Source organism: Mya arenaria, chromosome 1 (genome assembly GCF_026914265.1).
Source record: "Mya arenaria isolate MELC-2E11 chromosome 1, ASM2691426v1".
Classification (NCBI taxonomy): domain Eukaryota; kingdom Metazoa; phylum Mollusca; class Bivalvia; order Myida; family Myidae; genus Mya; species Mya arenaria.
Window position 1 is genome coordinate 56,197,539 of NC_069122.1, and position 25,584 is coordinate 56,223,122.

A 25,584-nucleotide genomic window follows, 5' to 3' on the forward strand; every position below is an offset into this window, starting at 1 on the left:
ATTGGTCTTTGTATTGTCCGTCGACTTTCATTGCCAATCAATACTGTCGTTACAACATCCCTTTCGGCTGAGGCAACAACATGGCCGATATTGTTTCATTTTCAGAGAAAGCATCAGCAATTCGGACAATATCCTGGTCGTGTGATAACAGAATAGCAATATGCACTGACGAAGGAATAAAAAGTTTGGTAATCTAAACTACTGCTCAATGTATCTTATCGTATTTGCAATTTTCTGCCATTTATTGTCAATTTATGAGAACTATTTATTTCGTACCCTGATTATTTCGCACCCTGATTATTTCGTACCCTCCGATTTTGCGGCATTTCATACCCGATGGATCGTCATTTCGTACCCGTTATTTTATTTCGGTTTTAGTCCTGAAATACAATGAGTAGATGAATATTGATGTATTGTATTAACACATATATAAACCTAGTAATTATGACTTTTGTGTTTTAATTTGATCCAAAATTAGTTAAAAAAAAAAATAGCCATATACCAATGAAAGTAGAATTAACTTTGTAACTAAAGAGATCTTTCCAGTTGTACTTGGGATATTGGAAAAGTTGTTGAAGGATCTGGCGGGAGTGTACTGAAAATAGTGTGATTTTGTGTTGAGTGTAAGACATTAATTATGTTTAATTATTATGTTAAATTATGTTTATTGTATAACCTTTTTCAATGCGCTGTTGTTTTTTATGTACGACTTGCATGTGATTTGGTGTTGGAACTTTTTTCCCTCATTTTATTGTTTTTCATTGTGCTTATGTTAAATTATGTCTCCCCCTCTCTGGGGGAGACATATTGTTTTTGCCCTGTCCGTCAGTCCGGTAGTCCGTCAGTCTGTCCGTACGTCACACTTCGTTTCCGATCGATAACTGGAAAACCGCATGACCTAGGATCACCAAACTTGGTAGGGAGGTTGGTCGTGAGGTGTAGAGGATCCCTATTGTTTTTGGGGTCACTAGGTCAAAGGTCAAGGTCGCGGCGACCCCAAATATAAAAAACATTTCTGCTCAAAATCTTGAGAACGGTTTGACCTAGGTTCACCAAACTTGGTAGGGAGGTTGGTCATGAGGTGTAGAAGATCCCTATTGTTTTTGGGGTCACTAGGTCAAAGGTCAAGGTCGCGGCGACCCCCAATGTAAAAAACATTTCCGCTCAAAATCTTGAGAACGGTTTGACCTAGGTTCACCAAACTTGGTAGGGAGGTTGGTCATGAGGTGTAGAAGATCCCTATTGTTTTTGGGGTCACTAGGTCAAAGGTCATGGTCGCGGCGACCCCCAATGTAAAAAACATTTCCGCTCAATATCTTGAGAATGGTTTGACCTAGGTTCACCAAACTTGGTAGGGAGGTTGATCATGAGGTTTAGAAAACTCCTATATTTTGGGGGGTCACAAGGTCAAAGGTCAACGTCGCTGTGACCTCTAATGTAAAAAAATATTTCCGTGCAATATCAGGAGAATGCTTTGATCTAGGTTCACCAAACTTTGAAGTGAGGTTGGTCATGATGTCTAGTTGATTTTGCGATCAGTTGGTCAAAGGTCAAGGTCACTGACCTTGAGGTGAAGAACCGGTTTCTGCTCAATAACTCAAGAACGTTTACACCCAGGAACTTCATACTTGGTATGCCAGTTAGTCATGACTAGTTGATGGCCCCTATTGATTTTGGGATCAGAAGGTCAAAGATGAAGGTCACAATACTGTGAGGTAAAAAATGGTTTCCGCTCAATAACTAAAGAATGCTTCCACCCAGGAACTTAATACCTGGTATGCCAGTTGATCATGACTAGTAGATGACCCGTATTGATTTTCAGGTCAGTAGGTCAAAGGTGAAGGTGACCGTCCATCATTGATTATTTCTCACCTACGACCACACAATGGGGGAGACATGCGCTTTTTCAAAAAAGCAATCTCTAGTTATGTATATAAAGTGTGCTTTTTTGATTATTCATTGGCTCATTGATATAGTAGTCCAAATAATTGTACGTTGACGGATTTTTTTTAGATTTTTGATATGGCAAATCCTTCACGTACAAACTGTTTAGTATCAAAAGTGGGTAGTTGTTCCGATCAGGATTCCGGGTTAAAGCATATAGCGTCTATAAAATATCATAAAAACAAGAAATATTACCAGATAATGTTATTTTATATTAGTTTCGTACACAAAAAAATAAATATCCAACTTATAATAATGAGTTTGACGGCTTTTTTTCATTTCATTCTGTCAAAACATAACGATATATACATGAAGGGCACCTGCAAGGCTTTAGGGCACAGTTTTAAATCGCTCGGAACATTTCGGCCATGGCCGAGTTGTTACGATTGTATAACGAGGTCTATCTCGAAGCTTTGTCGGAGGAGGCCGAGCTATTACGATTGTATCGAGTTGTTCCCCTTCGCATAATTGTTGTCTGTGTCAGTCAACTTTCGTTTCATTGGAAAGGTAAACAACTTGTTTTAATGCACTAAATGCTTGTTTAGTGCAAAATAACATTTCACTTACATGGTAAAATATGAATATAACTCGTTATGATCAATTTCAACCATAAAATACTTCACTTAAAACAATTTCAATATTTTTAAAACACCCCCGTTTTTTGCACATTCCCGTTTAGACGTTAGGGATTGGAAGAATCCCGTATAACATGTCTATTATTTTAGACTAATTGATATAGCTGTTTGTTGTAATTGTCACTTTAAAAAATAAAATTGTCATGTCAAAAGTATCAAGGAAAATTAAACAAGATACAGTAACACCACAAAAAACTTCACATGTCTTGATTATTTTAAACTCATCCGAATGATCAAATTAAAGTTGTTTCGCATCTCAATCAGCACCTCATTTAAGAATCTACTAATGAAAAGAGAAGTCTTCAGACTCGTATCAGATTCTTTCTTTTCATATGTTAACGGATTCAGTCTTTATTAACTCCATTACTGTTTTTCATTAGGGTACGAAATGACTATCCAAAGGGTATGAAAGGACTATCTAAAGGGTACAAAATGACAAAAAATTGGAGTGTACGAAATGGTCAGGGTACAAAATGACTATAAACCAAATTTATATGTGAAATAGTGAATTACAAATGTAAACAGACAACACCGTTATGAAAAAATCAGAACTGCTTTTCTGCCATTTTAATCCATGACATAAGTTATTTACACTGCTCATTTGCAGATTCTTCAATGCAAAGTTAACAACAGTGCAAACAAGCCGTTTTTTGTACAGACGGACATTCCAGTGAATCCTGATGTCTGGGACATTCCAAAGTACACTGACAAACACCATAAGCAACTGATGCTGAACCTTTCTAGAGGTGTGTGTGTGTTATTATGTCTATGTTTGTAGATCACAGTTGCTTATCAGTGGTCTAGTTGTAAGACATTTGATTTTCGATCCAGTGGAAATACATTTAATGCCCCTGCTGGGGCAGCGTGCGTTATTATGCCACGTTCCTATTTCCCCAGCCCCCATTTTTAAGAAAATGTACACCTTTACCGACAGTAATGCCATTTTGAACCAGACATGCAAAAAACATGCCATTTCATGAACCAACTATCTGCTCTTTGTACACAGTTTTCCAGACTAAAAATGCATTATCAGCCTATGGAATATCAAATCATCAGTGCCATAGGGGTATGTGGTATAACATCTCACCCTGCCCTTGTGATTCCCCCCACCCAGATGATGAAAACGTAACACCTGTGTCAGTGAATGTTGGAACGATTCCCAGTCTGCCAAAAGCCAAGCTTTACATTATAAGTAAACATCATATGTCTATGTTAGAATGTATCAGGGTATTTGATATGTATATAGTGGCTCTAATAAGGTCTCGCTATAGAGCAAGCTTTTAGAGCAACGCGGTGTTACTCCTTACAGATCTAAGCGCTTACCAATTTGTGCAATCTGTTATATGGCACCCAATGTAAATAAATCACAATGCACATTAAGCCTCAAGGTCATTGCAAATTGACCTTGGTCTCCGAAATGAAGAACCAATTTCAAAATGGAGGAAAAGTTTAACGGGGTATTCTATACGTAAATAGCCGCACTTATACTGTCTCTCTGTGGAGGTAGCTTTTATAGGGGCGCAGTAGAGTGAGAGGTCATGTGTTTGATCCCCAACATATGCACATAGCAATTTGTGCAATTTGTTACATGAATTCAAGATCGTCATTACATTTAAATTAGATTATCTGGCCTCTTCAGGATATGTCATTGTATGTTTTGTACATATCAGATTATGCAACTATCTGCTCAATGACATAACTATAAATGTAAATTTAATGTTTAAAAGGTTTGTTTTAGTAGGACAAAATAGATATTTGAAAGGAGGTAATTATATGCTTCACTCTTTAAAAGTTACTCCCAGTTTGGCAATCCCTGGACTCACACAGAAAATTTCACTTTTTCTGACATTACTTGCATCACATTTAAGTGAGAAGCCTGCTTCTAAATGATTTAATAAAACAGTTCTCACGATTATATGATAATTTGTACATTTTGTTCATCTCCATGAAGATGCAATTAGTGAGGTGTTTAACGGCAATTTAAATTAGCATGTTGACATGTTTCATTGCAGATGTTTACACAACGCTAATTGCTGACAAGATAATGAACCCATTCAAGGCTAACCAAGACACTCAACCAAGGACAGGATATGCCCTCTGTGAGTGGTCAACTAATGGTGGGGATAAACTTGGAAGGTACATGTATCCACTTATTTTAACCCTGTTTAAAATAGGGTACGCTACTATTTCATCTTCTGCATAGATTGTCTTAAATTGTCACCATTTTTTTCAATACATAGTAATTGGCTGATTGTGTGATTGACAGCTGGCAATTTGTCAATTTGAATTTTGACTAAATTTAAAATACAATGAGTGGCATTTTGGACTAAATTTTCAACGCTGATGACAACTATTTTAATATCTTTTTATTTACTATAGAGTATAATAATTCATCTTTTTGTTTCCAATTGTTGTGTACAATTTATTTCAATGCCAAAATCAAGTTTCTGACGTATCTGACCAAAAATGTATTTCACTGACACGAAGCTATATTACTAATTTAACTTTTTTGACATACATTTAATACTTTTAAATGTCAGGATTTTCTTGATTCCAGGTGCATTCTTGCTACAGTGAGTCATGACTTTCGGCTTTGTCTTTTCACCCAAGAGAATTCCTTTTTCAACTGGACAAAGGTAAATCTATATATAAGACCAAACAATGTTTGACCTCTCTTAACATGCCTCAGTGTTGGTTTTAAAGAACAAAAAATCCAGGTATTGTCATAGCCATTCTCAGTGCAATTTCTAAACTTAAATTTAGCTAGGACTTAAAACTTTTTAAGATGAAACATAGTACACATGATGCCAGTAATAATATGTGCTCACATAGCAAAGCTGCTTCACTAATTTTTTTAATTAATTATGCCCTTTTGACCCAATAAATGACAACACACAAGATATGGAAGTGCTCTTTATACATTTATTAGGTCGCCTTTTTATCAAGAAAAAAGTCAAAGAATTAGCATTGCCTTGGTGTTGTTGTCTTCTGTGTGTTCAAAAACTTGACCTTGACTTATTCAAACATAAAAGATAGTAATTTGAACTTGGTTCGCAGTCATGTCGCCAAAGACAATAATCACTTGTATAACAAGGCCCATAACTCTGGCTTTCATTAATGTTTAGTTACATGTATATCCCCTTTTTGACAGAAATAAAAAACAATAGACAAACATTGGCAGTGCTCTTGTTAGAAAAAAGTTTTGATTTCATTTCTTTATTAATTATCTGTTGAATCAAATGTGAGCTTGCTTTATTTATTCAGATAGTAGAGCTGTCCAGTATTGAGTACAGAGACACCCGACCTCCGGACAACTTGATGAAGCCTGAAAACTACCATGCATTCAAGAAATGGTGCTACTCATTTACATTATCAGGTTAGTGCATTGTTAATTTGTTGAAGTTTATATAATGTTTGAGGATTGAGTATTCACAGGAGTGTGATTTGTCGCGGATCCAATGTTTTTATTTAATTTGGTTGTGACTTCATTTATGTAAGTATTAACGCTCAAGTTTTCTTCAAATTTTAAGCCAGGGGAGCCCCTCAAATGGGCTTATAACAATCCTGTTTTACTACCTTATGCATTATTGGGAACCTAGATCGGTCCCCAAACTTCTTGCCAAAATGTTTTCAGCCAGTCTTTCAAATTCCAGGACAATTTTATCCCGGATAAGAAAGTAAAAAAAAAAGTATCAGTGAAATATTGATTAAATCTCATCTCATCACAAAACATGAAAATATGATTTTCGGTACTCACAGGATGAAACATAATCAATTTCACACTTAAACAATTATCCTCAAGGTAATGTTTGGCTTCTGTGCTTCGACAAGCCTTGTTCCTTTGGATTATTGCATTGTTACCTGTTGTAGCTATGAACTGGTATAGAGGGACTACCCTTTATGATAAGCCTTGTTCCAGGTGATTATTGCATTGTTAACTGTTGTAGCTATGAACTGGTATAGAGGGACTACCCTTTATGATAAGCCTTGTTCCAGGTGATTATTGCATTGTTAACTGTTGTAACTATGAACTGGTATAGAGGGACTACCCTTTATGATAAGCCTTGTTCCAGCTGATTATTGCATTGTTAACTGTTGTAGCTATGAACTGGTATAGCGGGACTACCCTTTATGATAAGCCTTGTTCCTGCAGATTATTGCATTGTTAACTGTTGTAGCTATGAACTGGTATTGAGGGACTACCCTTTATGATAAGCCTTGTTCCTGCAGATTATTGCATTGTTAACTGTTGTAGCTATGAACTGGTATAGAGGGACTACCCTTTATGATAAGCCTTGTTCCTGCAGATTATTGCATTGTTAACTGTTGTAGCTATGAACTGGTATTGAGGGACTACCCTTTAGGATAAGCCTTGTTCCAGCTGATTATTGCATTCTTAACTGTTGTAGCTATGAACTGGTATAGAGAGACTGTACAAGACCCAGACAGCGGCCAAACCTTCTCACTGCTGGCAGTGGGGAACAGGATAGGGGGCGTGATTGTATGGAGGGTCAGGATGCCATGTACAGATGAGTATGTTACTTCATTGGTTGATGAAATGAAATTAGCACAAGCCCTATAGTTCTACACACTTTCAAGGCCAGATCAAATTCTGGATTTTGTATAACTTTGCTTGTTAAAATTGTTAAAAAGCACTAGTGTGTGAATTCTGACTTGTTAATCAAGTTTAATTTTGATGACTGTTAAATACATGAACATATTTTATCCAGAAGTCATGTGATAGAACAGTAAATGTATAGCTCACTGTGGAAAACAAAATTGAGGTGTCATTTTGAAATATCAAAATGCATTTGACATTTGGCAGAGGAGTGTGTTGCTTTATGTGTTTGAAGTGTTCAGCTGATTTTATAGCAATGGTATGGATTTACTCACAATGCCATAAGGTGTTTTTTTCAATTTGAAAGTTTCAAATGAATTTGGCCCCAAAACGACAAAGTTAGAGACTTCCTTCTTGCAGAGAGCTTATAAATAGCAAAAGTTGATTTATTGATCACTATATCCTTACTTTTATTTTTTAAGCTTGCTGTATTTTTTTACTCTTTTCTGCAATTTCTGACATCTGCACGCACACACTTCCAGTTTGAATGTTATGGGTAATCTTCATAAAGTACAAAAAAGGCCCTTGTATTGTGTACATGGTGTTACATTCTGGCTCATGTAAAAGTCTTCCATCTCTACATATTTTAATGGTATGTGTAGACTTATGGTTATGGTCTTTGAATGTAAAATTTGTTTAAATATCTTCTTGAAACTATTATCAAGGCATTGTTCAACAAAACTGTATTTACAGTGTTTTAATCGCAAGACACATACATTTAACATATTGAACATCTTGATTTGAATCATTGTGGTATTCAAAGGGCAATACTCATTTGTGGGTTAATAATTATCCAATGCAATAAAAAGTATTTTCCCAATATTCATGATTCACTTGTTACAAAGTTTTCAGTTGTTTTAAAACAACAGTTTCCTAGGTAAACTCTAAAATTTTGATTTTGCAAAACCATTTAGGTCCGACTGCAGTGTTGTATACAGAATGCATGATGGCCGCGAGAGAAAAGTGTCATCTCTGAAGTGGTCAAAACAAGGTATGTATTGTGACAAATTTGAATAAAGCATCTGTATGAAATCATCTTAATTTTATATTGGTGATGATTAAAGAAGTAATATCTCTTGCAATTATTTTTGTTAGAAATCTTCAATGACTGCAGTGTGCTAATGGATTCAGATTGCAAAAAGGGAATTTTATAATATAAAACGTTTCTCAGTTTGCAAAGCAAAAGAGGAAAAAGCTCCATTAAATTTAAAATAATCTAAAATTCTCCAAAACATACTCTGACATTTGACACTATGCTAACATAAACTAAATGTTCATAATATCTATCAGCCTAAAGCTAGTTACGGTACTTTGAAATTGTCAATTTGAAACTCACATTTTTGGTACAAAGCCATACATAGCTTTCTGATATGTTTATCTGTATGGTGTATATGTGACATCCGATAATAAACAGTTATTTCCATGACTTAAATAAAAGGAATGTGGCATATATGCAAGGTCATATCACTTGGTAACTGAAATGTGACATTTTTAGCTAAACATGATGTTTACCAACAGGCTACCTGGCAGTGGGCTATGTCGACGGTCCAGTCCATCTGCTTCAGTTTGATGTAAAACACCCCAAGAATGCCCCAACCATGATAGAGCTCTACACTGACAGTGATCAACTGGCTGTGGCGGACATGACATTTATTTACAATGAACAGGTATTGTGTAATACATACATGTATGCTAACCTTTTTAAACAGTTTGGAGATAAATCACAGCCACAAAATATCCCATCTTTTCTCAAACTGTATACTGATAGTGGCCACTTAGCCGTGGCTGACGCAACATTACTATAAAATCAAAATGTACTACAGGCTAGACATGTTATCACTTGTTTTTTAGGATAACTGGCTCAGGAAATGTCCCGTCCACTATATTATATGCCCTACCCTAATGCTTCAATTCTGTCAAGTCTCAAACCTGAGTGATACATGTGGGCTCAGATATGCTCATTTACAAAATATGCAACAGTATAATTTAAAATCATTGTCACTGGTATATATTTTAATGCTGATGGCAGTGCTGCAAAATGAAGGATATAAAGATGTCAAAGACAATCTTCAGCGCCCTGAAGAAACAAAACAAAGCCCCCTTTAAGCACCCGGGTTTTAAAAAAATAAGATTGCACTTGAATATCTGTGCTAGTTGTTTAGAAATTAAAGATAAAAGACCCTGGGGTCATTGAAGGTCAATGTCACTAAAAAAAGAAAAACAGTTAAAACTGAATCTCACAATGAAGGCTGAAATTCTTATGTCATTCATTGAAAACCTTGTTTTGTCGCATTGAAACATATACTTTTTGGGATTGTGAATTTGGGCCAAATTTTGCCCCATTTTCAGTTGAGTGTTATAGTTGACCAAAGTGTGAAATAAGGTCTTTTGCAACAATATGTTTGATTTGTTTTCTAGATGAACAGACAGTGTCTGCTGGCAGCCAAGGAGCATTGTCAGCTGGTATTCATCTTGGAGTCAGGTTGTGACCCACATCAGTTGAAGCTGGTGTCCAAGTCACATGTGTTTGGGGAAAATCTCTTCCCTTCTACAGGTAACAAAAACAGTTTTGGCTAAAAAAAATTTTTTTGCTTGATTGTGGAGACAGCTTTACGTAAGCTGATTTGATGATTTAATTAACTTGGGTAAATTTTCTGAGTTGAAACCTGGGGGTCTTGTTAAATTCTAGTTAGATAGTAGTAGTCTTCAGACATTTTCCGAAATTATGTATGCTTGGTATAGCTTTTACCTGTAGAAAAAGCAGTGTCTGTTTAACAATATTAATTTAATAAAAATACTTAAAAACTTATGTAATAGTTATATCATTTCTGAATTAAGATCTCTGACAATGATATTGATCAGTCCAACAAAAAATTGTGAAATTGTTAATTTAGTATATTTATGTTTCAGGGTTCTACGTGCTGGATGAATGTTCAGCTGTAGTAGTTTCCCAGGACAGAATGTCACAGAAAATCACCCTGGACTGGGAGAAATCAGGTAAATAATCAATCAACTATGCAGAGATCTTCCTTGAGGAGCATAGCAAATCTCTGGCACAATATGCCAGAAATCAGCTATTCAATTTTTAGCTCGCCTGAGCAGGAAGTGCTCAGGGTGAGCTTTTCCCATCACCCACCTTCTTCTGGCATCCAATGTCCATCAACAATTGCTTCAAACAAATCTCCTTAATGCCTGACCAATGATATTTTGTAAGTAGCATTATACAGTAGTCCTTTATTAGTTTGTTCAAAATGTGACCCTGATTTTAAAACTGGCCCCGTTTTGAAAGTCATAAGTATCCTTATAGACTTATGAGAGAAACCTTATCTGAACACTGTTGGCCCGTACCCTTGATATTTTGTATGTAGCATCATACAGTTGTTCTCCACAAAGTTTGTTAAAATTATGCCCTTGGGGACAAAACTGGCAATGCTCTGAGTTTCACAAGTTTCCTTTAGAGTTCTGTAGGGAAATCTTTGACAATCTTTTTTTCTCAAACCACATGGCCAAGACCTTAGATATTCTTACGTAGCATCATATAATGGCCCTCTATCAAGTTTGTTCAAATTATGCACCTAGGGTCCAAGCTTTTCCCACTGCTTTTGACCTACTTTCTAATTTTTGAAGCTACAGCAATGAAATTTGGACCATCTGTAAAATTTTGAAGACAAATATCAATGTTGTGATTGGATGGCCTTGACTATGACATTTTGACCTACTTTCTTATTTTTGAAATATTAGCAATAAAATTTGGACTATGTGTACAATTTTGAAAACAAATATCAATGTTGTGCTTGGATGACCTTGACTTTGACCTTTAACCTACTTTCTAATTTTTGAAGCTGCAGAAATGAAATTAAGACCATATGTATAGTTTTGAAAACAAATATCAATGTTGATTGGATGATCTTTATCACAACAACTTTTGACATTTCTCGTTCATAGTTTCACTCAGGTGAGCAATTTAGAGCCATTATGGTCCTTTTGTTACAAAAGATTTTTTTTTTTATCTTATGGCCATACTTTGTGTTATCTTTAAAATTATAGCGTGAATTATATCTAAAAGATCTTTCTTATAAGAAATATATTTTAAGATTTTTAAGGCAGACACATGATATTGATCATCAACATGTGATATGTATGACAACAGTGTCTACAGTATAGCAAAGGGAAGTAACTGAAGTGTGGAGTTCTAATAAATGTTGAAATTCTTATTCAGATATGATTGTGCATGTAATTTATAAAACAAAGTTATACAGTGCTAGATCATAGAACATTATTCACTTTTCTCTTTCAGTGTATATGTTCTTGAAAATAAAAAGAATCGCGTTTTTACAAAAGATTTTTTTGCAATATCATAACCACAATTATACAGAAACCATATTATTTTTGAAAAAGAAAAGATTGAAAACCTTTCTTTAACTTTCAGAGGCCTCAATTTCAACAGTAGACACAAATGTTGCAGGCAAAAGAGAATATATATGTGTAGGAGTGGCCCATTCTGTCAACCAAGCATTGATAATTCATGTCTTAAGGTATGTGATGTTAAACCAAGCATTGATAATGTAGGTTCTAAGGTATGTGATTGTAAACCAAGCATTGATAATTCATGTCTTAAGGTATGTGATTGTAAACCAAGCATTGATAATTCATGTCTTAAGGTATGTGATTGTTAACCAAGCATTGATGATTTACGTCATAAGGTATGTGATTGTAAACCAAGCATTGATAATTTACGTCTTAAGGTATGTGATTGTAAACCAAGCATTGATAATTCACGTCTTAAGGTATGTGATTGTTAACCAAGCATTGATAATTCATGTCTTAAGGTATGTGATTGTTAACCAAGCATTGATAATTCATGTCTTAAGGTATGTGATTGTTAACCAAGCATTGATAATTCATGTCTTAAGGTATGTGATTGTTAACCAAGCATTGATAATTCATGTCTTAAGGTATGTGATTGTTAACCAAGCATTGATAATTCATGTCTTAAGGTATGTGATTGTTAACCAAGCATTGATAATTCATGTCTTAAGGTATGTGATTGTAAACCAAGCATTGATAATTCATGTCTTAAGGTATGTGATTGTTAACCAAGCATTGATAATTTACGTCTTAAGGTATGTGATTGTAAGCCAAGCATTGATAATTCACGTCTTAAGGTATGTGATTGTTAACCAAGCATTGATAATTCATGTCTTAAGGTATGTGATTGTTAACCAAGCATTGATAATTCATGTCTTAAGGTATGTGATTGTTAACCAAGCATTGATAATTCATGTCTTAAGGTATGTGATTGTTAACCAAGCATTGATAATTCATGTCTTAAGGTATGTGATTGTTAACCAAGCATTGATAATTTACGTCTTAAGGTATGTGATTGTAAACCAAGCATTTGATAATTCATGTCTTAAGGTATGTGATGGTAAACCAAGCATTGATAATTCAGGTCTTAAGGTATGTGATTGTAAACCAAGCATTGATAATTCATGTCTTAAGGTATGTGATTGTAAACCAAGCATTGATAATTCACATCTTAAGGTATGTGATTGTAAACAAAGCATTGATAATTCACGTCTTAAAAGGTATTTGATGGTAAACCAAGCATTGATAATTTATGTCTTGAGGTATGCAGTCATCAAAATTAGACTTTTGGCTTAACAAGCCTGAATTCTTTTACTATTGCTTGGCATCAGATTTTTGAACAAGCCCTACTATATAAAATTCAGAATTTGAGCAAGCCAGAAAGACATTTTACTAGGACTTGCGGGCTTGTGTAAATTTTGACCACTGGGTATGTGATTGTAAACCAAGCATTGAGTAAATAAGATACTTGCAGTAGTCTGATACATTGCAGAGAATTCTGTGGATATTTTTGTTGGAGAGGTTGCTCACAAAACAATGTATGTGAGAGCATCTGTGTTTATGGTGAAATAAAAAAGTTTAATCTGAACTTGTCTTATTTTCTTTTTAAAGAAAGAGTTGAACTAGAATTGTTAGTATCTTATCATCCTTTGGAGACTAATGCCCTGACAAGCACATCCCACAGTTTAAACATTTTTGTAAAAATCTCAAATATTCCGATAACATTTATTAGAATTACAGTCAAGTGTTATCTAAATATAGAAGACACATTGTGATATAACTTTCTTTTGCTTCAGACCCAAGGCTGGCAGTGATATACACGCTGCACAGTTCAAAATGAAAGCGACCAACCTCCATGTACAGAGTTTCGCAGATATTCCACATGAAATTACTCCAAAACAGTCTGTTGATTGTAAGCTGGAGGACACGTCAGGTACATCATTACAACTTACAAGTAAATGTATCCATCATGTGTATGCGGTCATGATTGAAAAATTTATCCACAGGGAATGAATGGCTGCAAGATATGAGGCTTGCTAAGCACTCTTCTTGGGTGTTTAATTTCAGATCCAGTTTTCAAATGCTTGGCACTTCTAAGCTTATCTTTTTTTTCAACGTAAAGCTGTCTTAAAGTTCTGTGATAGCCTTGATGTTTTCGATGGTGGATTTGTGCAAAACTTGGCCAGAACTCATGCATATCTCACACAAGATATCAGTATGTACATAAAACTAGGTATACTTGTTCAAGAGACTGTACCCTGAACTTTTAATGTTTATAAATTTTCTTACATTTATCCAAACATGCCTTATACAAAGATGTAATCTCCTGAAGATTTTGTCAATATAACCAAATATTAAGCCGATTGTTCACAACCTTGTTAAAGATAAAGTGATAAACGACATCGTTGTTAACTTTTCAACGTCATATAGTTGATAATGTAACATATATTCAAATAGAACTATTATAGCTGAAACAGCTGTCTCAAAGCTTATTAGAAATACTGCAGATCACATTAAAGTGTATTCATTAAACTTTCAGAGCAGTGAAGATTTGAAAGTTAACATTAAAAGACTTTGTTTTCTTTAACAAAGTTCTGAGCAATCAGCTCATTGTTTCAATTCAGGATGTTGTAAAATTCAAACATTTAAAATAAATAGTTCCTGTATATTTTCAGAGAAACTTGGTAACTTGCTTGACTCTTTGGAGCTGTTTCGACGAAGTGTTTTAGCCAACTATCCAGTTGACATCAGTATGGATTGCTCGTCAGTTGAAAAATTACTGAGCTGTGTACAGTTAAAAAGGTAACATATACACCTAGTGAATTGTTAGCTTGTATCTTAACCTAAAAAGGTTTGTAGCAAGAATGTGGTTGCGGTCGGTGAGTAATGTTCTTTTGACAAACTATAAGATGTGTACAGTTAAGAAGGTTACATCAAATTATACTCTAGTGATTTGCTAGCATGTTTTTCAACTTTAAAAGGTTTGGTCTTATTTCATAAACATACAGTACTTTCAAATCACCACCTGGAGTAACCTACCTGTACAGCTTGGTGACCACAAACCAAACTCACATGCGCCCAGGACGGGAATGGAACCTGGGTCGCTTGATGAGAAGCAAGTGCCCTAACCACTGCACTAACTGGACAATTAGGTTAGAATCCTTGAGATTGAGGTCATAAAAAATTATTAATACAAGTGGCTTTATTGCAGATATGCAGCTGCAGTTCATCTACATAAACTGTCTGACAAACTTAGAGGGCAGGTAAGAACATACGCCAAATAATAAAGTTGATGATATTGTTAACTGGGCTTTCATTCACCTGAAAAATTAAATTGTCAAAAAAATTCAAAAACATTAAATTTGTTTGTCAATTTCGATTTGACAATCAAGTTTCAAAACCCTTTTTAAATGAGCCAAAAGGTTTAGCTGCCCTGTGTTAATGAGCTACATTTCTTTAGCAGAATCTCAATCCTTGAGAAAAAGTGTCAGCCGAGAAGTGATTATATGGTTTAACACAAGATTAAGATACAAAAATGAGCTAATACCAAATACATATAATTTACCGAATGACGGGGATTCCTGAACCCTAGTTTATAGACAGCAAGTGCGTTTAGTTCAAAATAATACCAGTGTGCTTTTTCTTTCAAGTTTGGGGCCGAATTTCAGGCTTTAATTCCCAATACTTACTTTTTTTTCCAAAGTTTGGAGTGTGTAAAACTCAAATTCGTCGGCGTCCGGTTAAAGTTTTAGGGCAAGTTGGGATTTTCACTTATAAGTCCAATACCCTTCATTCAATTGACTTAATACTTCACACAGTTGTTCAGGGCCATCACATGATGAGGTTAGATAACTCCATATTATTCTTTACACAGATTATGGCCCATGATTGACTATGGAACCAATTTTAAAGTTTTAGGGCAGGTTGGGATATTTATTAATAACTTCTATACCCTTTGTTTAATTGACTTAATACTTCACACAGTTGTTCAGGACCATCACACAATGAGGTTACATAACCCCATATTATCCTTAATACAAGTTATGGCCCCTGATTGACTTAGGTTAAAGTTTTAGGGCAGGTTAAAGTTTTAGGGCAAGTTGGGATTTTCACTTAAAACTCCAATACCATTCAAACAATTGACTTAATACTTCACACAGTTGTTCAGAGCCATCACATAATGAGGTTAGATAAATCCATATTATCTTTTATACAAATTATGGCCCCTGATTGACTATGGAACTAAGGTTAAAGTTTTAGGGCAGGTTGGGATATTTATTATGCCCCCCTTCGAAGAAGAGGGGTATATTGCTTTGCTCAGGCATGTCGGTCGGTCGGTCCGTCGGTAGACCAAAGCATGTCCGAGTGATAACTCAACAATTCCTGGACGTATGGTTATCAAACTTGACATGAAGGTTGGGCCTGACCAGTAGATGACCCCTATTGATTTTAGGGCTCATCAGGTCAAAGGTCAAGGTCACAGTGACCTTTAATGGTAAAATAATTTTAAAGCTTGTCCGAGTGATAACTCAACAATGCCTAGACCTATGGTCATCAAACTTGATATGGAAGTTGGGCCTGACCATTAGATGACCCCTATTGTTTTTGGGGGTCATCGGGCCAAAAGTCAAGGTCACAGTGACCTTGAATGGTAAAAGGATGTCTGAGTGATAACTCAACAATGCCTGCACCCTTGGCCCTCATTCTTGACTTGGGGGTTGGGCCTGACCAGTAGCTGACCCCTATTGTTTTTGGGGCTCATCGGGTCAAAGATCAAGGTCATAGTGACATTGAATGGTAAAAGGTTGTCTGAGTGATAACTCAACAATGCCTCCACCCATGGCCCTCATACTTGACTTGGAGGTTGGGCCTGACCAGTAGATGAACCCTATTGTTTTTGGGGGTCATCGGGCCAAAGGTCAATTGACGGTCACAGTGACCTTGAATGGTAAAAGGTTGTCCATGTGATAACTCGACAATGCCTACACCCATGGCCCTCAAACTTGACTTGGAGGTTGGGCCAGACCAGTAGATGACCCCAATTGTTTTTGGGGGTCATCGGGCCAAAGGTCAAGGTCACAGTGACCTTGAATGGTAAAAGGTTGTCTGTGTCATTACTCGACAATGCCTGCACCTATGGCCCTCAAACTTGACTTGGAGGTTGGGCCTGACCAGTAGATGACCCCAATTGTTTTTGGGGGTCATCGGGCCAAAGGTCAAGTTCACAGTGACCTTGAATGGTAAAAGGTTGTCTGAGTGATAACTCGACAATACCTGCACCCACGGCCATCAAACTTGAATTGGAGGTCGGGCCTGACCAGTAGATGGCCCCTATTGATTTTAGGGGTCATTGGGCCAAAGGTCAAGGTAACCGTGACTTTGAACGATAAAAGGTTGCCCGAGTGATAACTCAACAATGCCTGCGCCCATGGCCCTCAAACTTGACTTGGAGGTTGGGCCTGACCAGTAGATGACCCCTATTGATTTAACGGGTCAGAGGTCAAGGTCACAGTGACCTTGAAAGCAAATTTGACAATTCCTGGACCTATGGTCATCAAACTTGACATGAAGGTTGGGCCTGACCAGTAGATGACCCCTCTTGACTTTGGGGGTCATCAGGCCAAGGTCAAGGTCACAGTAACCTTTAACGCAAAAAAGTTAACAAATCTTCTCCCAGTGATATCTCAACAAGGCCTGAATCTATAATCATCAAACTTGACATGTAAGTTGGGCCTGACCAGGAGATGACCCTTATTGATTTTAGGAGTCATTGGGTCAAAGGTCAGGTTCACAGTGACCTTGAATGCGAAAATGTTTCAAGTGATAATTGGACAATGCCTGCACCCATGGCCCTCAAACTTGACTCGGAGTTGTGTCTGACCTGTAGATGACCCCTTACGATTTAAGGGGTCATTGGATCAAAAGTCAAGGTTACAGTGACCTTGAACGAAAAATGCTTGTCTGTGTGATAACTTGTCAATGCCTGCACCCATGGCCCTCAAACTTAACATTTAGATTTTTGGTGACCAGCTGATGACTACTATGGATTTTGAGGTCAAAGGTCATGGTCATAACACACTCTATCCTCAAACTTTGAATGGTCATAATCTTAAAACTGCCTCAACGGCATACAATGTTAGCGACAAATCAGCTGTCATTTTGGTCTATGCATATTTCATTCAATTGTCCATATAATCCTGACAACATGGCGCTCAGGGGGGGCATAATGTTTGACAAACATCTCTTGTTAATTACTTCTATACCCTTCATTCAGTTGACTTAATACTTCACACAATTGATCAGGACCGTTACCCAATGAGGTTACATAACTCCATATCCTTAATACAAGTTATTGCCCCTGATTGACTGAGGTTAAAGTTTTAGGCAAGTAAAAGTTAAGGGCAAGTTTGAATTTTAATAAAAAAAACTTCTATACCATTCATTCAATGCACTTAATAAAATTCAAAATTTTATACGACCATCTTACAACAAGAAACATAACTCCATTTTACCCTAAATACAAATTATGGCCCTTGAATTTTTTATTATTTTTTTTATTTCTTTTGAAAGGCATTTTTGTATATTCTTAACCACATTTTCATAATGGGAAATCAAGTTATTTGAATGACTTGCGTCATTGTTCGGGCAGGCTGGTGGGAGGGCAGCGTCAAAGTCACCTTATGTATCGAATAATTTTAGTTAGGTTTGACATAAAGAGACCAAACTTGGTAATATTACATCGTTATTGTATTCACTTCCAAGTCAAAGTGGCTTAGTCGAGCGCGCTGTCTTACGACGGCTCTTGTTTTATTATTTGTTTGTTTAAAAAAACAAATTGGACCCCAAACCTTTTTCATATGTATTCTTTAAACTTTATAACATTTTTTTATTATCATTTCTGTCTATTTAAGTATTTTGTTGTGTATATTTCAGATATTTCCAACACAAATGAGCCTAGATGAGGAACAAAAGCAGGACGAGGTAAGTACTGGTAGTGATGAAATTTACCAAGGCGTGTACACACTGGTAGTAATAGATTTGTATTTGTTATAACTCGTTTTAAGATCATATTATTTCCAATGCTCAAATTTCTGTCAGATATTTGAGTCTGGAATAAATTTTGAATATACCTTACATAATACACCGATGTTTATCTTTATGATGATGTTTACCTATACAATGATGTTTAACTATTTTATATCTTTGTTTGGTCTTTAAAATTTTAGTGGAACTACAACTTTTTAGCTCGACTATTCGACCTAGAATTTACGTTAAAGTTTGCGTACCACCTCAAACATTTTCAAAGTCCACTGACATCTGGCTTTGAAACTTCACACGCTTGTTCACCATCATGCCCCTAACCTGTACACAGGAGGAGGTCACTGTATCGAGCATTTTGACAGAGTTATGCCCCTTTTTCGACTTAGAATTTACATTAAAGTTTGTGTACCACCTCAAATATTTTCCAATTCAATTTATGTAAATATCTCAGCACATCATGTATTGCATTGAAATCTAATCTAACAGTGATCCATGCATGTTTCGCCAAAACTTTTCAAACCATACCCCAAAAAGCGGCGGAATAGTCGAGCGCATGACAGCTCTTGTTTATGATGATTGTATGTCAGTGTTACACCTCAAAAAGTCATTGTCACTTTGCCATCGCTGTTGATTACACTGTATCAGGGACCCTAGAGACTCCAACAAGTTTATTCCTGGAATCACATAGTTTTAACATTCGCAAGACACTGATATTTAATACATCCTTAATGAACAGCTAACTGGCTAGAATTATTACTTTGAATAAATTTAATAAAACGCATTTCAAGAGGTTGCGTTATATCAATAATGCTTTAATAAGGTAAAATATAGAATTGACTTATTGAATGTTGTTTTTTTTGGTACCGTTCATGCTGAAATCCTGAAAAGGTGTCAAAGAAAGAGTACAACTGTCTTTGTAGCATCCTAAAATTATGAAATATATTTTTGTTACTGAATTTCTCAAATTTCAATATTTGATGTATCAGTTTTTTCAAAGAAACATTTTGAAATGATTGACTGTATTCATTTACCCATTTTTTGGTAATAAATATTTAGCAAACCATAGAAAATAATAATGTTTATGTGTTGAAGAATTCAGATAAAAGAATTGTCAATCACAATGAAACTATAAAAACCTTCCTTATATAGGTGCTAAGTAAGGACCCATTGTTTTACTGATTGAAACTCAACTCAATTGATTGAATATCAATTATATATTACTTTATATGTATTTCTATTACTTGGCCAGGTTTTCAAGCAGTTCACTACCCAGGTGGTCATAATTAACCTGTGTTTGTCACTGGATAACTACTTAACATGGAAAACAACACAGCCTCAAACTCAAGCAGGTAACCATTTATATATTTTGCCCCATTCTCAGACTATCCTGTTTTGATAAGCCTAACTTTTTTAAACATCTTATTATACCCCTAGATAGATATTTCTCCCACCTCAGATAAGTAGATCAAAAGATTTGGCCATGCTGGAAATTCTTGCCCACAGGCAGAGATAAAACAAGTACCCGTATGGAACTCCTTTTTTATTGTCATGCCACAATTACCTCCCTTGTTGAAGACTGTCGTCTATTGCATCATGGAAACCATGTCTTGTGGCAATATTTAAAATCAAAATTAATTAATTGTTGCTTCAAATTACACCATAAAAATGTTTTCACGCCTGCACTCAAGAAATAATGCTGCACTCTCCTCAGAACTATTTAAAGAACGATTTGACTATTAACATAATCTGAATAACTGGGCGCATATCCATGACAACTACGAATTATCATATATCTATACTCAAATTATTTTCAATACGCACTAAGGAGTTCCAGCGAAAATACAGTTTTAACTTAATTTTGTTTAACTGAGGTGGCTGGAAAAGCACCTACCATGGCCGAGAGTGTAATATAGGTTCATATCAACCCTTGTGCGAGGTGCTCTGCAGAAACTCGGTAAACCTCGTTTCCACAAACACCCTACGCTCGGATGGAGATGACCTATATCACACTCTCGGCCATGGAAATTACTTATAATCTGTTGGCTATTCATAAAGTTGCATCCGTCCAGTCCCATCTCGTTACATCCCTGAAATGTATTGTGTCGCATGTAGCTCCAAAATTATTGCATCTACATGTACTTTCATGACACTTGTTAGGAATAAGCTCAGCATGTGATTGTCTGTGATTTGTGTGACATCTCACTCGTTCTGACAAAAGTGATGGCCCTTCACTTGTAAATGATGAACTACTTCAGGCTGACATTACAATGGCATGATGTTTGTGAGTTTTATAATGCACATGCTCATGTGGTTAATCCCAAAACATGACATTTACGGTAACCATTTCTGTGTGCTGGCACCATCTAATGGTTTTCAGCACTACCGTGATAGCTCTAGTTTCATTCTCCATAACAACTTATATACGGATACCAATCAAAAATAGTTCATAGTGATTATCTCTTAAATATATATATATCCATTTAACAGTCTCAAAAACAAATATGGTGTGAGACTAAAGATTGTTCAAGAAATTTAGGGGGAGTTCTTCAAAACTTGTGTCAAATGTTTGAGATGTTGATAGTTCTGTGTTAAGTTGATTTAAAATTGGAATAAACTAAGTTTCCAGTTACACAAAATATGGTAGCATTATTAAAGTGTATGTTCACTTTCAAGTTTGTCTTATTCATTGAGATCTGTTTGTGAAACAACCTCACCATTTTGTAAATATAATACTTGAAAAAAAAAACACACAGAACATAACTACATAGAAATATGTATATAATGTTGTTTTAATCTTTTTTCAGATGGTTCCCATATTGTGCAACTTATGTGTGAATTCATACAGGACAACATTCAGAATTATCCTCAAATAAAACAGGCATTTCCAGACATTGAAGAAAAAATCAAGCAGTTACAAACAGATACGGCTGCGCAAGAAGACGTCAAATGTTGTATTTGTCCATCAAGTATCCTTTGTATTAGTCAGGGGTTCAAATTTATATAATTAAATCTGTATTAATTTATTGTTTTGATACACCCCTGCCGAATTGAAGGTTTTGAGTGGTGGATATTGTTTTGGCCTCATCCGTCATTCTGTTTGGATCCATCTGTCACATTTTTTTATGTCTGGAACCAGAATGTCTTTCTTCATATAATCACAACTACTTTTAAATGTTCACATTGGGTGAAAAACTAGGTCTCTAGGTCAAATCTTTAAAAATTCTAGTTTCAAATCAAACTGACCTTCAAATTTACGTGGTTCGGTCCTTATGTTTTAAAACTTATATTAGTAAATATTTTGTGTATATACATTAACCACAACTCAGATTTAAAACTGGAGAATATGGCTTGGGTCTGCCCCAATGGACATGTGTATGGTGAGTATTTTATACTTGTGCTAAAATAGTATATCGTCTTTCCTATTGTTAAACCGTTCCAAAAGAAAAGCTGGCAATAGCACTGAAGTGAAAGTTTGCATTTGGAGTTTTGAATAAGATATTTGTGTTATGAAGTAGGTGTGAAGACAAACTTTGGCAGAAAACAGCAAAGTACAAAGATTAAAATAATAGTGCTTATGCACTTCCATTTCTCTGAAGTCAACAATTATCTGGGTTTGAATGATTGTCTATGTATTTTCATTTGCAAAAAATAGAGGTTTTTAAACCCATGCAAACATAATTTGGGTTGGTTGGTTGGAGAATGTGTGGGTTGGTTGGTTGGTTGGAGAATGTGTGTGTTGGTTGTTTTGTCCAGGTTGTGGTCTCTTGCAACAAGTTTTTAGGGCAAATGGCTTTCATTATGTCTTTTTCCAGTAAACTTTAAAATGGTCTGTTTCATTGATTGTTTCAGTTATGTGCAGCAAGACTTTGCTGCCTTGTGAATTCCTGGACTACAAGATGTGTAACATCTGCAAGTCCAATTGCCGACCTGAAAGTGCAGGTAGGGGTTATTTATCCCTCTAGTGGACAGTTAACTTTGATCAACAGTGTGTAAACACCTTAAGATGTTAACTGTTGTTTTATGAATAAACTTTTATTCATTCAAGTCACTGTGGTGTATGGTGATGATCAAATTGGGATCAGTGGGTTAAAGATTTCATAAAAATTAGTTATTTACCAATATTTAATGAGGATTATTAATTAAAGTTCTATTTGATTAATCCATTTGAAATCCTAAATCGGATTCACCAAGTGTCAAGTGCTCTACAAGATTATGATTCAGTAAGCTTAAAAATACAGATGGATTAATGTCGTAATAATTATGAAAATGTTAATTAGGCTTATAATGTAATACTTAGAACATATTGTGTGAAATATTTAAAATGATTCAGAGGGGTGGAACGAGCAAGCCCTTCTTAGTCTGTTAAGATTTTACACAATATGTTCTTACTGACTTATAATGTTACTGAAGACTGGGAACCTGTCTCACTCTGTTTGGATGTAAAACTAAAGCTTCATACTTTTTGGAGACTGATAGGCGATTTCATTGACTGGAAATGAAGGTTATAATCTGATGTGATTTAGAAAATTGAACACCAAATGTTTTTTTAAGCCATGTATGGTAAAAATTGTCTGTTTTTGAGGATCTGTTGTGGTTTTCATCTAAGTTGGGCAAGGTCTTTAAAACCTTTGACCATAACTCAAAATTGTTTAAAGATACCTTGTATTCTCCTAAAACTTGGTATACATATTAGTTGTGGCTTTACTCCGGGTACTCCAGCTAAAATTATTGTTGAGTCATGTACCTTGACAAAGAAAAACATATACTAGTGTTCGCATCTGCCTGCATACTTGTTTGAAGCTTTATCATATTATTATGACTTTATATGAAATTCTAGTCCCTTCTATGACCTTGTATAACGTATGGCCTTCTATTTCATTCAACAGTAAAACTGCGATCACTCGAGGACATGGGGCACCAAGCTAAAACCTCATATACAATCATTTTGGATCAGAAATTATTCCATGGAAATGATGTATAGATTCTGTTTGGACCAAAAAGAATTCTATATTAAATATTTCTAAACTCTATTTCAGATGTCCAATGGCTGGCCGGGGACCCTCTTAGATGTACATTCTGTGAAAGCCTCATGTTTTGTACCTGACAAATGGTTGGGGACCCTCTTAGATGTACATTCTGTGACAGCCTCATGTTTTGTACCTGACAAATGGTTGGGGACCCTCTTAGATGTACATTCTGTGACAGTCTCTAGTTTGTACCTGACAAATGGTTGGGGACCCTCTTAGATGTATATTCTGTGACAGTCTCATGTTTTGTACCTGACAAATGGTTGGGAACCCTCTTAGATGTATATTCTGTGACAGTCTCATGTTTTGTACCTGACAAATGGTTGGGGACCCTCTTAGATGTACATTCTGTGACAGTCTCATGTTTTGTACCTGACAAATGGTTGGGGACCATCTTAGATGTATATTCTGTGACAGTCTCATGTTTTGTACTTGACAAATGGTAGGGGGCCCTCTTAGATGTAATTCTGTGACAGTCTCATGTCTTGTACCTGACAAATGGCGTGGGGCCCTCTTAGATGTTATTCTGTGACAGTCTCATGTTTTGTACCTGACAAATGGTTGGGGACCCACTTAGATGTATATTCTGTGACAGCCTCGTGTTTTGTACTTGACAAATGGTTGGGTACCCTCTTAGATGTATATTCTGTGACAGTCTCATGTTTTGTACCTGACAAATGGCGTGGGGCCCTCTTAGATGTTATTCTGTGACAGTCTCATGTTTTGTACCTGACAAATGGTTGGGGACCCACTTAGATGTATATTCTGTGACAGTCTCATGTTTTGTACTTGACAAATGGTTGGGGACCCACTTAGATGTATATTCTGTGACAGCCTCATGTTTTGTACCTGACAAATGGCAGGGGACCCACTTAGATGTATATTCTGTGACAGTCTCATGTTTTGTACCTGACAAATGGTTGGGGACCCACTTAGATGTACATTCTTTGACAGCCTCATGTTTTGTACTTGACAAATGGTTGGAGACCCACTTAGATGTACATTCTTTGACAGCCTCATGTTTTGTACCTGACAAATGGTTGGGGACCCTCTTAGATGTACATTCTGTGACAGTCTCATGTTTTGTACCTGACAAATGGTTGGGGACCCTCCTAGATGTATATTCTGTGACAGTCTCATGTTTTGTACCTGACAAATGGTTGGGGACCCTCTTAGATGTACATTCTGTGACAGCCTCATATTTTGTACCTGACAAATGGTTGGGGACCCTCCCAGATGTACATTCTGTGACAGCCTCATGTTTTGTACCTGACAAATGGCAGGGGACCCACTTAGATGTATATTCTGTGACAGCCTCATGTTTTGTACCTGACAAATGGCAGGGAACCCACTTAGATGTATATTCTGTGACAGCCTCGTGTTTTGTATTGGACAAATGACAGGGGACCCACTTAGATGTACATTCTGTGACAGCCTCATATTTTGTACCTGACAAATTGCAGGGGACCCACTTAGATGTATATTCTGTGACAGACTCGTGTTTTGTACTTGACAAATGGCAGGGAACCCACTTAGATGTATATTCTGTGACAGCCTCGTGTTTTGTATTTGACAAATGACAGGGGACCCACTTAGATGTACATTCTGTGACAGACACATGTTTGTACCTGACAAATGGTAGGGGACCCACTTAAATGTACATTCTGTGACAGACACATGTTTGTACCTGACAAATGGCAGGGGACCCACTTAGATGTATATTCTGTGACAGCCTCATGTTTTGTACCTGACAAATGGCAGGGGACCCACTTAGATGTACATTTTGTGACAGACTCATGTTTGCACCTGACAAATGTATTTGGAAGAGACTGACTCATGCTTCATGTTGTGATTTTTTATGCAATAAAATATACAAAAGATAATATGATCGTTCTGGCAAAACATAGATGACGTTTGCATGGAATCAAAATTATTGCCAGGAAAAGGTACC

General features: G+C 36.1%; 1 protein-coding gene across 2 annotated transcripts; it reads left to right on the top strand.

Moving 5' to 3' along the window:
* The first annotated feature begins 49 nt into the window (after nucleotides 1-49).
* LOC128239920 (uncharacterized) lies at nucleotides 50-25,516 on the top strand. Of its 2 annotated transcripts, XM_052956376.1 has the most exons (20): nucleotides 50-188; nucleotides 3,187-3,325; nucleotides 4,592-4,715; nucleotides 5,137-5,215; nucleotides 5,844-5,955; nucleotides 6,989-7,112; nucleotides 8,112-8,188; nucleotides 8,716-8,864; nucleotides 9,616-9,751; nucleotides 10,108-10,194; nucleotides 11,627-11,732; nucleotides 13,362-13,498; nucleotides 14,241-14,367; nucleotides 14,777-14,828; nucleotides 18,499-18,546; nucleotides 19,856-19,955; nucleotides 21,411-21,572; nucleotides 21,933-21,983; nucleotides 22,456-22,545; nucleotides 23,643-25,516. In XM_052956376.1, the coding sequence occupies exons 1-20, from the start codon at nucleotides 81-83 to the stop codon at nucleotides 23,708-23,710; spliced, it is 2,076 nt and encodes a 691-aa protein (XP_052812336.1). In that variant the 5' UTR covers nucleotides 50-80; the 3' UTR covers nucleotides 23,711-25,516. The 2 variants fall into 2 exon arrangements, with proteins under 2 accessions (XP_052812336.1, XP_052812341.1); XM_052956381.1 differs by lacking the exons at nucleotides 50-188; nucleotides 3,187-3,325 and having other exon boundaries at nucleotides 4,592-4,678.
* The last annotated feature ends 68 nt before the right edge of the window (nucleotides 25,517-25,584 follow it).